General features: G+C 36.5%; 1 protein-coding gene across 44 annotated transcripts in view; it reads right to left on the bottom strand.

The window, feature by feature from the left end:
* The window catches only part of MAP2 (microtubule associated protein 2), a 284,671-nt gene that overhangs the window by 43,957 nt on the left and 226,253 nt on the right, over nucleotides 1–14,461 (bottom strand). For 37 of the 44 annotated variants that reach the window (XM_040476065.1, XM_040476071.1, XM_040476062.1 and 34 more), the window contains 2 exons: nucleotides 10,138–10,251; nucleotides 7,859–7,936 (listed from right to left, as the gene is read on the bottom strand). In XM_040476065.1, coding sequence (XP_040331999.1) covers nucleotides 7,859–7,936; nucleotides 10,138–10,251 — 192 coding nt within the window. The remainder of the gene's footprint in view (nucleotides 1–7,858; nucleotides 7,937–10,137; nucleotides 10,252–14,461) is intronic. The other 7 variants (XM_040476073.1, XM_040476104.1, XM_040476082.1 and 4 more) reach the window with 1 other exon arrangement.

The raw sequence follows: 14,461 nt of genomic DNA, 5'->3' as shown, positions 1-14,461 counted from the left end.
CTTTTTTACCCTCATCACAGCCAGGTATACACTAGGGTCTTCTAGCTTTATGAGGGGGGATGATGACAAAGGCTGTGGATCAGTTCCTTCACTTTAGCCCAGGTCTGCTGATGTTAGCCAATATTCAGTCACCCGGGGGAGCCTCTCTACTTTCTGTAGAGGATTAAGTATTTTGGAGAAATACATTCATTTTGTAACATTAATTCTGTTCCAAACAGATTCACAGTCTTTCCCTTCTAAAGAGCTATTGTATTAACATGGCACTAAAAAGAAGGCTAATTCTATTTAAGTCTGGTCCTAGTAATATTATGTACCCAAAGAGGAAAAATTATATACAGGATCCTCTTCTTCAGTTTGAGTAAGAGGATATATTCTTCCCCCACTGATTTATTTACAGGGAGCAGAAAGGAGTCAAACTTTAATTGAACTCCTTTTGCTCCCTCCGTTTCACTCCCCCATCTTTTTTGCCTTCTTCTCAGAAGCAATGATACAGAAAAAGAAAACACTCACATGCCTCAAATAAGGCTTCTTGTACATGAGGTATTTCGCTAGACATACAAACTATATAGGGACTTCACTTTCATGTGGAAAAAACAGGCTCTTTCCCCTCCCACCCCACATACAAAGGTACACTTAGTATGATGCATGTGGTCAAAGCTGCAGGCTGGGGAGGAGGAGCAAAAAGGGACCATGCTTGGTTCACCTTTCTCCTGGCCTAAGTGGGCCTCTGCACTCTGCGCTGGGACACTGGGGAGCACACTAGAGGTAGTCCATTGTGAGCTGAACAAAGGATGCTCATAGTACTCCTCATCGGAATTGCAAGGGTCATCATCAGGCACAGACACCGAGATGGAGGGGGCTAGGAGCCTACGCCTCTCCCCGCTGGTGGCAGGTTCATGGCTGGGGAAACTGTGTAGAGGACCCACTTGATCCTCAGCCCCTTCATCTACAAACAGACACACAGGAAGAAACTGCAGGGAGAACTGGACAAGACAGACACAAGATCAGACGAACGAGACAAACACCTGCACAAGGACACAATGGGCTACAGAACCAGCAGAGCGGGATGGAGGGGAATTAGCAAGACAAGCTGATGGAGGATGGGAGAGAGTGAATGTTTCATGCTTCAGCAGCCACTGAATTTACACTATGCCTTAGGTAACCTTGCCATTGATTTAATAAATCAAATGCGCTAACACCCTTTACTGTATACATAATAGAAATGGTCTATACATTCCCCTCAAACAAGTCAGAATAACCACAAAAACACGGGAATAGAAACAGAGCATTACAATACAAAAGCAGTATTTGGAAGAAATGTTTTCAAGCAGGTTCTTTTCATGCTTCTGTCAATATTTTTATGAGTTAAAAAAGAAGAAAAGTGTTAGGACCTGATGCTATACAATTATAGAGGAAAACAGTCCTGTTTGAAGCACAACCTTAATTATCTAGGATGCTCACATAGTTAGCACTTTGGTTAATTTAATTTTTTGTTAATGACTTTCACCAGAAAGCCATTTTTAATTCCAATCCAGTTGAGAAAAATCTATAGTGTATTATTCTTTCCTGTCTTGCTAAGGAGAGCACAGTGGCATAGCTCCATAGATCTTTCTTTGGATGCCAAATCCTAGGGGTGTCCTTTCTAACACTGGTTCTCATTTGCATGACTGTGAAGGTAGACGGTTTTAAGAAAAGTCCCTAATAATATAAATCATTTCCTTTTCTTTTTCTTCTGAAAGCGTAAAAGTGATATAATTAGCTGAGAAGTTCCACAGAGCTGGATTCAGATTCACCAAGACTTTATTCTATGTGATTTCATTTGCACCTCTGGCTCTTGGCTGTCTTTATATTTTAAACCCTCATTGCATATTTCTCATTGAAATGCTAAAAGAACTGCTCTCACTTCTATCCTTTCCAGTGTCTTGGCTTAGAAATCAGCCTTATTTAAATATATGTCCTTAAAAACACAAGTGTAGGTTAGTCTGCTCGCACTTGGATATATTTCGTGAGCTTTAAGGATGGTGACAGCAAACAATATTCAGCTTCTGATGTGGTATACACACTACATCTCAGGCCTACATGACAGGTTACTGAACTAACTAATCACTATTTGTTTACTTATAGAGAGAAATAAGTTTTAAATTTCATAACTTTCAATAATGAGAATGATTAAGATTTACTGAAAGTCTGTGTATCTGTCTGTATAATTTTTATTTCTATCAAAACTTAAGCAGATGGATTAGAGCATTTATTTGAAAATGCACTGTATTTTTAGGGCAGTAACTAATTTTCAGCAACAAAGTCCTGCCAACTGGAAATAAATCTGAAATCATAAGGATACTAAAATAACATTTTATAGAGGGAATGCTTTTAATCTTTTGAGCACATTATTTACTGATTGTTCCATGTTATATTTTTTGGGGCTGGGTGCTCAGAACTTTCTCAGCCATGATGCTTATTATATCAGGGGGTAGCAGAAGACTAAAATTACATTTGATATTCTTAGTTCAACTCGGCACGATTTCTCAGCTGAGCAGATAATTGACTGAGATAATTGGCCTACAACACTGGCTGAATCATAAGCCCCGGGCTTGTCACATGTCCTAGCCATTCATATTTCCTCCAGGACTCCTTAAGGCTCTAAACACCTCATGTACGCAAGTTACTTCTAAAACTTCCAATATGCTCAATAGATTGCATGGACTATCAATAAGTGAAAATGGCATATTTGTCTCTCTGCTTTTCAACATTTTCTGGGGAGTAGGGGTTAACTATAATGTAAAATGAAAGAATTTAAAGCTGAGAGCTGGTAGTTTAAAGGCAATACTCCTTGAATGCATTAGCCTTTTGAAGATTTTGATCTCCTCTTTCTTGTTGCCATTGCTTGTTTTCGAAAGTGCCAAAATGTGAAAACAGTACAGAGTCTTGCTTCAGATCTGTACCATTTCAAAGAAACAGTATTTTCTATTCTGAAAACTTTGACTCTACACAGATAACAACAAAAACAGCAAAAAACTTTAAGGACTGCAGTGAAAAGGAGCTTCTCTGTAGTATTTGTATGGCCAGGCAACTCCAAAAAGAATGAATGTCTGGCAAAGTCCAGTCCTGGTACTATTAGCTGTAGGTGCTCCAAGTCTCTGTTTCGGACCTATGAGCCTCAAGTCCATCTACAAGTTGCAGAGATGTGCTAGGGAAGTTATACTAAGAGGACCATGGCTAGCTAAGACCAACCAGTGTGCTTGGTTCCAACAATAATGATAAAAGAAATAGATCTTATTTGCTATGGAATCGTGAATGGCAGGTGTTCTTGGTTCACACCCAGTGGAGGTGGGATACATACTGATTATAAGTAAATGAATTATTTATTTTGGTATGGTTTCAAAAAAAAAAAAAAAAAAAGGAAATTGGTCCAGGAGCTTAAACAAAAAAAAACCCTCATTGGAAGATCACTTCCATTTCTTAGACCTACATTAAGAACCAAGAGAAGAATGGCTTTAGGGACACAGTGGGCTATGACTGCAGGGACTGAGATTTGGATTGCAATCCTGAATTACTAGCCATGACATCCAGGGGCAAAAAGTGGAAGTGAATATATCTATCTCTGTGGGCTACTGGGAGGATTAAATGAGGAGATATCTGAGAAAATGCCAAGTGTGATGCTGGACTCCATGTATGTTAGCATCTTTGTCTTCGATATACTCAACTTGTCATGTACCTGTGCTTTCCATTCATTTGATACACCAAGGCCAGACTTGAGAGATTTATAAAAAGTAAATTCATCTCATAAGTTAGTTTTGTTGTTTATGGTCAGGATTGAATGTTTCCTTTTACTAAAAGTACACCTGTTTTGGGAGAGGGACTCTGCTTTCACCATGAAATATTCTATTTCATTTGATAATGTGATATTTCAAAGGATATGGTTACCTGATGAATCTTGGACTTTTACATAGTTCTGTTGCATAATGATAATATTCAGAAATGAAGCTTACCTGATTTCAGTGGAGGAGTACATCTCCCTGATTTGTTTGCGTACAATTTTTTTTTTAAAGCATTGGAAACTCTATATTGAGTTAAAGTAAGATTTGCCACATAAAACCCAGCCTTGGTCTGTCTGTACCCTTTGGTACAAATGAGTAGTCACTTTGTAATAGACACGGAGTCTCTTGGGGTATCAGTGACTTCGTGATTTTGCCTGTCCTGGCATCGCGGCTTCTGTCCCACCACCTGGGGCAATTGGCTCTACTTACATTGTTCTCCACTATCTCTAAGCCCTTTCCATTCTGCAAGCTTTTGCTGCCCAGAGTGAGTTGGAAGGAAAAATACTTTCAGATTAGCAACGATAACTTTACGACATCACTGACACAGGAAAACACCACCCTAGGATTCTGGAGCAAACCTAAGAGGGCAGAAAGTTTCCTGGTTCTATTTTCAGATGATTCCATTGTTCTTGCACAGGCTTCCAAATTCTAACAGTTCAGTCCAAATGACAACTATTATGGTTAGGCCAAAAAGAAAAAGGAGATTAATCTGAAAACATGACAACTAGTGCAGTATTAATTGATTCACTGTACCTGAGTTTCCTTTTAAGTGTGCTACTGATTTATTTTTGCCATCAAAATCCCTTAGTTTCCCCAAATAAGCACACATTCTGAGAATTATTATTACATCAATTATAATAAATGAATATTCATAACTTACAGTAATTAACATCTTAAATTATTTTTGGTGGAAGCGTTCATGCTTCCCCTTTGGGAAAGAACAGATTTAAAAACCTTTGATAACATAAAAATAATCACATCCTCAAAAACATTGAATTACTCAATTTAATCTAAGAGCTCTCTTACATTTGTATAAATGAATTGGCAGTCACATGCCTTTAGATTAAAGTTTCCTTGAGGGTGTGTTGAGGTAGGTAAAAAAAAATCTTGCAGATGAAAAACCCACATACTCCTTTTCCACCCAACCTGCTATGAGCTATACATTAATAGAATTTTTCCCAGGTCTTTGCAAACCAATTGGTTTGAAAAACTGAAGAGTTGAATCCTGTCTTGTAACTTTTCACTATTTATTTTCTGATAAACAAAACCTAAAAAAAAATTATACATGCTTTCAGGGTGGCCTAAAATCAGACAGGGCTAGTAGAATTACCTAGACCCATATCTTTCACATATATAGGAATATTACTTGATCTTTTAAATTAATGAGGTAGAGTTTATAAAGGACATATATTTTTTTCATATAAGTAAAAAATGGTTATCCTTTGAAAAGCAAATCATTAGGCCTTCATATAGTTTAATGCTTTCTTTCGAAAAAATAAAAAGTAATAATTCAATAAAAATACAAGTTTGGTTTGAAAAATGTTAAGGATAAAATATCTTGGATCATCTTCAATAGGAAGTAAATTGAAAATGTCCCCAAATATACTCAAAACAACTTGGGGAAAGCAATCTCGAAATACAAGGAAATAGTTACTCTGGAAAGTGTATCAAAATATGAAAACGATTCTATGACTTACTTATATTTTCATTATACGCACGATAGCACCAATCAGAAAGCAGATTGGGTGAATTCCCAGGCAGATAGATGGATCCTACTACCCTTTCCGCTCCAACTCCCATATAAGAGTAAGAAGAGTAAATTATTAGCTTTCCAGCCGATTTTGGAGTGAACATCATACCCAAGTGACCATCTTGAGTTAAGAAGATTCTCTGATACTTGAAAGGCTTTAAGTAGAGGCTCAGAAACATTTTCAATGGCCTGAGGGAAGTACAGCTGTCATGGAAAGTTCTCCAGCGCATCCCCAGTGAAATCCAGGCTCATGAACCAAGTTGGCTACCACTGATTCTTAAACTCCTTCACTACTCAACCCCTTTCTCACTACCCAGTAGCTATGCGAAGTCTTTAGTTGCTAGAACACCTCATGTTCTTGTCCACCTGAGTTCCGCTGCATGTCCTGGTCTCTCCACCCCAAATGCCCTTTTCCCTGCATCTTTGCTTGATCAACTCTTCCTCATGCTTTTGAGCTCAGCTCCTTAACTGTCTTCTCACCATCCAATAAAACAAGATTTCCCTTGTTCTATCTTAAAGCTCTATTCTTTTCCTTCCTAGTGCTAATCCAACTTGAAATTATTTGTAAGCTTATTTATTGGATTGCTGTCCTCCACCAGACTCTGTGCTCCTTACAAGCAGGGATCATGTCTGTTTTGCTCACTAGTGTATACTTAGAATTTAAAGAGTGCTTGGAACACTGTAGGTGCTCCGAAAGTATGTGTCAATGAATGGATGAAAATAAGGACAAAAAAATCTTTCAAATCTATAAAGGAAAAGATCAAATCACATTTTCAGGAAATTGACTAATAATCCTGATTATATCCACTAATTACAGTCCCCAAATTTTCTTTTATTCTTTAGAATAATTTAGCTCAGTTAATGCTATTTCAGGCAGTAAATTAGAAAAAAGTCCTCAATTTAAGAAAGAAAAACCTCATTAAAAGAAGTTTAGGTTTATAAATCTGTGATGATAAATAAATTATGTTTATTGATAGTTTACAGTTCTGTAACTTGGAAAATCTGTATTGAGGAACTCAAAGAATATTTTATTTTATTATTTATTTATTTATTTATTTTTTTTATTTTAAAAAAAATTTTTTTTTCAACGTTTATTTATTTTTGGGACAGAGAGAGAGACAGAGCATGAACGGGCGAGGGGCACAGAGAGAGGGAGACACAGAATCGGAAACAGGCTCCAGGCTCTGAGCCATCAGCCCAGAGCCCGACGCGGGGCTCGAACTCATGGACCGTGAGATCGTGACCTGGTTGAAGTCGGACGCTTAACCGACTGCGCCACCCAGGCGCCCCTTTTTTCTTTTTTTCTTTTTTTTTTAATTTTTTTTTTTAATGAACCTAATTATAAATTATAAAAAAAATGACTCTTTTGTGACATGTTCAATTTTTAACCCAGTAAAATAATTGCTAAAAGGGACAACAAAACGAAAATAAATAAAACAGTAAGTGAATAAAATGGAATAGCTTTAAAATTCTGATTTTGCTATAAGAAAACTAAATTATATTGAAACAAAACTTTAGCTATCGCTCTTCTCTGTCTTTGCCTGTAACTCAAACAATACACAAAAGTTAACTGGTCTAAGTCAGAAAACCAGTAATAGTTTGCTTTTCAGTAGTGCCTCTCAGCTCAGATTCTGAATGAATATTCTTCAAAGGCATCCCTCTGTTTTATTGGAACTGAAAAGCTGACATAGCATTTTATGTTGAATAAAAGCATAAATATATTCATAGACAATAACAGGTCTCAGCAGGAAAGAAGCCATGATCTCAGCTTCCAGTTCACTGCTCTCAATATCAAATTCATTCATTGACTTCTTCATTTATTCATTAATATTTATTGAGAGTTTGCTATGGGCCAGGCCCTAGGGAAGGCCTTGGCAGCACAATAGTGAGGAAAACAGAGACAATTTCAGACAACACTTCCTTATAATTTCACCAATAAATTGATTTTTGTTCAGTCACTTATAAGATAGGATTGTATCTTCTCTGTCAAAACATTTTACATTAATTAAGTGAACTGGTTCTCTGTAGCTATTTGAGCAATTTAAATAGTTACCTTCTCCTGCATCAAGGTGATTTTTCCTTTTTTTATTTACCATATTCCTCTACTTCTGATTTTGTATAGATAAATGATTATACATTTATGTAGAGTCTTTGTTTCTTCTTGACTGTTTGAAACAGACAGCTCTCAGCTGGGTCATGTACTAACCTATACTGAAGTCCACTGCTTATGGATTGATGTCCATTTACACTTTACCAGAAGACAAACCTCAAAAAGTCCAATAGGCCTTACCTTCCTCCACTGTGACAGTCTGTTCTGAGGCTGGTGACGGAGGTGGAGAAGGAGGCAGATTAGGTGTCTCTTCAGCTGCTAAAGAGCAAACAGTGGAAAAACGAGATACAGCAATTAATCCTGCTAGGTCAGTAGATGGGTAACAGCTCTGCCATCTCTAAAAAGGCCACTCCATGAAATTTAGGAAAAGATTCAATAGTAAGTTGCGCTTGACTTATTTTTTGTCCCATTACCTGATTCACATATTTTAAAGAACCTAAAAAGAAAGAAAAGCATTTAATATTTTAAAAAAATTCATTTTGTCTTCCCTCTAAAGAATGGATTACTGATGCCTGCTAAAGTTCTATCATTAATCCCATTAATTTGTGTCTGCTTGTTTGATTAATATAATATTTTATTCTGGCCCTAATCTACTGTATTCAAACGCACAGGCAAGCACTGTAGTTTGGATTTAGCTTGGCTGACTGAAAAAAAAATTAGAACTCTATATTGTTTAAATTTTTGATCTGGAAACATATGTAACCTTCGTCGTTCACAGTATTATAGGTGATGTATTTTTTTAAACAACATTTTGTCCACTGAGTCTAATGTCAAAATGCATCTTCTGTTATGTATTCTCAGAAAAGAAAAAATGAAGCTATCAGAGCCTGAGGCAACCTTCAGACGGAAACCATGCACTAGTGGGAGCTGAGTAATCTTCTGGCCTGGGCATTATACATAGAGAGCCAAAGAGAAAGGTTCTAAAAGATGTTAACACCACAGTTAACTCTACTTCTTTTCAAGACTCTTGCCTTCTTTATGACTACTCCTATGAAGGTGAGAAATTGCGAAAGGAAATGTTTATCATCAAGGCCAGCAGGAAAATCTATTTTAAAGAGCATCTGTTTTCCCCCCTCCTAAATCAGTTACTAGTTGGAGCTTTGGGGTCACAGGCAACTTCTTAACCCCTTGACCCATAGGTTTCTATATAACACATTTTCAGGTTTCGATTTTTATTTTAATTAATTAATTTTTAAATGTTTGTTTGAAACAGAGCACAAGTAGGGGAGGGGCAGAAAGACAGGGAGACAAAGAATCTGTCAGCACAGAGACCGACGCAGGGCTCGAACTCATGAACCATGAGATCATGACCTAAGCTGAAGTTGGACACTTAACCGAGCCACCCAGGCTCCCCTCAAGTTTCAAATTTTAAAAAAATGGGTGGAGGTCTTCTATTTAAGGAATAGAAGTGAACCACAAGCAGAAGGTCAATGCTTTGAATAATATACTTTCCCTCCTGTTTTAAGAGAAAAATAAACCTTTATAATCAAAGAACATTCTACTACAAATAATGAGTATTGATTATTCTGGGAGAGCAGAATTTTATTTGCTTAATTTTTTGAGTTGCTCAAATTGCTTAAAGGGGTACTGACCAGAAAATCAAATATTAAGGGTACATGAGACATGCGTTGGATATGTACTATTTTTTAGGCTTTAAAATTATACCTTTCTGTGGATTAGTTATATGTACCTGTGAAATAGACATATGTTGAACTTAGGAGTTTTCTTTTTTGTGTCTTTGCATGTATATACACCTACATCTATCTATCTATCTACCTATCTACCTATCTACCATGTATCTATCATCTATCTATCTATCTATCTGCCATCTATTTAGAGAAGAGTCAGCAAGCCTTTGGCTGAGAGTGTTTTCTTTGGCAAACACCATTACATTACTTGTTTGGCTCTGGAGGGCATCTGACTTGTGACCAAGGGAGAGAGCAATGCTATCTAGTGCCCTTAGATGAACCAAGTGAAGACCATACTGGGATACAAAGTCACTCATGATTCTAACAAAGCCCTGACTGTAGGTTTTCTATAGCTGGTTCAGGGAGACTGAAATAAGACTAGACAATCATTCGCCAAAATCCATAAAGGGAAATAATCATTTCTAATTAAAGTTTTAACACATTTTCTATACAAGTGGGTGTCGTGACATCAATATGCATTGGCTTTATTTTTATAGTAAGTATCTCCAGTGGTCTAGAAATGAAAATTTAAAAACGATTTAGGGGCAAAGTCTAACTATAAGTTTATTACCCTAAAGACTGTCCAAATACCACAAATGAGCCTGGGAAGAAAGTGAAAACAGGTGCCAGCGCCTCCCAACTGAGGTGTTTAATGAATGTTATATGTAAGGATGAAGTATGAAGTAGGGCCTTCCTTTGAACATGAAGACTTGGTCCTGTGATCAGGGCACAGCAGGCATAGCCCCTGACCGAGGGTTCTTTCCCATTTACCTAAAGGCAGAGCTGCAGGCTGGACTTTATGTTCAGCTTCTTTCTCTTGTTCACCTTTCAGGACTGCTACAGCCTCAGCCGTGACTACTTGAACGATCCTTGCAGACACCTCCTCTGTAATACACAGTAACAAAAGAAAAGAAAGTAATGAGACGTCCAAAACAGGCAGCAAAGGGGAAAGGTAAGGAAACAATATGGCTGATTAAGATTTTATTTTCTTCCCCCCCCCCAAAATAAGTACGATAGAATTTATTAAATTGTAGATAAAACACAAATACATATATTGTAATCAGAAAAAGAAAAAAGAATAAAGAGAAAAAAAGGGTTTGGCATTCTGGGAGCTATGCAAAATGAACACAGAATAAAAAAAAAATAATTAATTTGGATGGCAATTTGTTTTTAAAAGCTGTTCATGCAAACAGAAACAAAGTTTTTGTACCAAGTAACACAAATTCAGAGAAGAGAAGATTCATCTTGGGCTTAATATAAAATGTTTTGTGGTTTTCCAGAAAACTTTCTTTGCAATAGTTTCTATGCTGATTTGCAGAAATACCATGATTTAAAACCTAAAAATGAGGCCTCAAAATGTGAATTTGTGATCAAACAGCATTATTCAGGATAAGTATAAACAATACTGATTAAGAAAATCCTGGGAAGATAAAATTTGAATGAAACACATGGAAACGATATATCAGATGGTCTCTTTCTAAAGAGCTACTACTTTTTGAGACAGCAGAAGTTTTAAAGATTTTTAAGGCCATATGATATATACTCACCTCGTCAGGACAATAGTTTCACTCAACAAGATGGGGTTAAGGGGGGTTCATCATTAAAATAACCGGTTTGTAAAATGCCAGATAACTAGGTTTTGGGCTCAAGTGGGACCTCCTGGAGCATATCCCAGTGCTAATTTTATATAACCAAGTCAGATAAATATTCAAGAAACAATGTTCTGTATATCATCAACTAAAAATGAAAGAAGTAGCAAATAATCCCATGTACCGCCCTTACAGAAACAAGTTGTTCTACACAAGGAGGGTGGGGCAGTGGGATTTGTTCTCGTTATGTTAGCTTTCAGAATAAATCCTTACTTTGACTTTTCTATGATCAGAATTTGCACATTTACAAGCAGGTTGATAGAGGGCAGTGGAAATCCTATTTTTTCCTGGTTCATTTAGATTTAGCCTTCTCTGGAAAGCCTTCCTTACCCCACCCAGGATGACAGAGTATAGTGCTTGAAACCCAGATTTTGGGGTGAGCAATCCACTTGCATAGGATTTATCTGAATTTTAAAAGGCTAGATCACCTTATTGAGTATATTTGCCATCATATGTCTAAGTTCCTGATTTTTTTTTTATTTTTTTTTAATTTTTATTTATTTATTTTTTCAACGTTTTTATTTATTTTTGGGACAGAGAGAGACAGAGCATGAACGGGGGAGGGGCAGAGAGAGAGGGAGACACAGAATCGGAAACAGGCTCCAGGCTCCGAGCCACCAGCCCAGAGCCTGATGCAGGGCTCGAACTCACAGACCGCGAGATCATGACCTGGCTGAAGTCGGACGCTTAACCGACTGCGCCACCCAGGCGCCCCTAAGTTCCTGATTTTTAAATAGCCACTTGACACTATAGCCTACATACAGTCTTGATGCACTGTAGAAACACCCTTATCTAGACCGGGTAGCAGTCACAGGAATAGAAGCAGCTTTTTAAAAATACGGTGCTATGTGCCAAGCACTCTGCTAAAGTGTTTGCCCTCATTATTTCAATGAATGATTTACTATTGTTACTTCTATGTTTCAGATGAGGAAACAGACGACTAACAGGCCAGAGAATTAGACATTCTAACTATAAATATCATACTTAGAAAACCAACTTCCAAATAATTGGGATCTTGTAAAATGCCTCAGGTACTATAACTAAACTAAATGTGATGTAATATTTCTTTTATTCTTGAAATATAATTTTAGGAAGCTGGAGACCTCATTCAAACTTTAAGTATTCAAAGAGCAAGTACTGACAGACTACTTAAAATTATTTCTTAAAAAATTTTAATTTCTAAACAAGGCTCCAGCAAATTTGTCTCATATATTTATGTACTCAGTACTTTTCATAAAACATTTTTTTTACAAGACACATTTTGTACTCTCAATTTAGCTTAAACTAAGAAGGATCTTCTCTTAATATTGCAAAAAATGTAAAGAATAATTATGATTTCAAACTAATAAGATATAGCTCATTCTTGTAAGGTGGTTTTATCCTATGCAATTTAATTCACAGCACCACAGCTGTAGAGCTAAAAGGGCTTGAAGAGTAGATTGTATCTATATTCTCTCATTTTGTAGATGAGGAAATATAGGCTAGGCATGGTTATGAGATTTGCTCAAGTTCACACAGTCAATGGAGGCAAACTGAAATTAGAACCCAGATTCCCTATTATGCTGTTCTTTGTCTCAAGCAGAAAAACAGCAGAAGGAATAATGAGAAAATAACCATAAACTTCCCTAACAGTCATGTGAGAATGCACAGTGGAAATACATAAATTCTTCTAAAGGTATGAACTAAGGTAACATTCACTCTCAGACCTGCTCCTCTACCTAAAGTACAAAACTGCTATTCCTGAATGTATTCTGAGACTATGAAACAAGTAATTGACCACAACTGAGCAATAACTATGTATCCGCACATCTATGTATGTATGCATGTATGTATCCATCTATCTGTCCTCTCTATCAGCCATCTACCTGCCTACCTATATATCTTGTAGATAAAGTTGAATAGTGTAATAGATAACTTACCTCACTTCCATATAATCATTTTCAATAAAATTCAGACATTTAAAATCAATAAAATGATTTTCAGTACTTCTAGAACCTCAGTGTTTCATAGGAAATTCAGTGTAATGGAGAGGTGGGGCAAACACAGAGGAAACTGGGACATATATGAAACCCATGTATCTTATGGATCATTCCTGCATACCCTGGTGGCATTTACACCAGTACAGTATCTCCTATGGCACTTAGTACATCTTGCATGGAATTGTGCTGGTACACATGCCTTATCTCCCTCACTTTGTAGAGTTTCCCAAGTCAAGGACTTTCTCTTTATCACTGTTGCAGTCCTTGAAGCTCCTCTCATTGATGTTTACTCAGACTGGATGCCTAACAAAGTTTTTTGAAAGTATGAAAAGTTAACATGAAAGGTTTTGTTCATGCTATTTACAAAAGCTGAGAAATAATCCATGCTCGTTATTATATTTACTAACTTAAACCTCCCCAAATTAATTATTTACTGAGTTCTTGTTTAAGTTTTGATGTATTTCAAAACAGTATTTCTTAAATAAGCGTTCCAGATTCTTGTGTAACTACTGATGAATTTTCCAGAGTCTGCAAACACTTAACATGAATAAAATTTCTTAATTTGGAAAAATGATCCAATAAAACTAATAAAAAGTATCTATTGGTTTGTGTGAACAAATTATAACTGAGCAATGCCACATTATTTGTCTTTTTGTTTGGAATTGCATTTAGAATAATTGTGACACCATAGACAATTAGTTTACCTGTTGTGGGCTAATGAGAAGAGAACAGGGGTGAGTGAACACTCTACAATAAAAAATGCATTCACAGAAGACGTAGGCCAAATAACATCATGGTACACTATACAACAGACTTTCAAAATATTCTAGAGACAAGGAAAGGAAAAATAGGATCATTACTTTTCTCCAGTTAGTGTGGACATGTCCAACCTAAATAAAAATGCACTGTTATCACCCATTACCCCATTTCTTGTGAGCAATAGTTTAGTTTCAGTAAAGCAATAGTTTATTTTGCATACTAAGTAGTGGAACATTTGAATTTTGTTGGCTTTGTTGTTTCAAATAAAATTGATTTATAAATGTGTTTGAGTTTCACAGTTGAATAAGAGCTTATGAATAAGGTAATTTTACATTTGTATATATTTAAGCAAAATGTGTAAGAAAATAATTTAACTCAGTTGTGGGAGAATTAATTATCTATTTTTCCTTAAAAGAACTTAACTGACTTTAAGAAATGCTATTTTAGAATAAGCAAACAGGCTGTGTGGGAGCCAAGATAATGACATATTATCTTCATTTTTTTTGAAAGCGTAATATTGCTAAAACTTTTCAAACAGGAAATATCACATTGTCTCATATTATTTTCCCAGTGCAATAAAACATGAGCATAGGATTATCCTGAGGGTTTCAATTGGTCCAGTCACTTTAAAATCTTCCTCTAAGCAAGGGCTGCTGTCAGTGCAGGGAGGTAGCTTCCTCCCCCCAAAGACAGATGGCCTTTTCCCAA

The sequence above is a fragment of the Herpailurus yagouaroundi genome, unplaced genomic scaffold (genome assembly GCF_014898765.1).
Source record: "Herpailurus yagouaroundi ecotype Mexico unplaced genomic scaffold, PumYag 140, whole genome shotgun sequence".
Lineage (NCBI taxonomy): Eukaryota > Metazoa > Chordata > Mammalia > Carnivora > Felidae > Herpailurus > Herpailurus yagouaroundi.
This window is presented reverse-complemented; position numbering and strand designations above follow the sequence as displayed.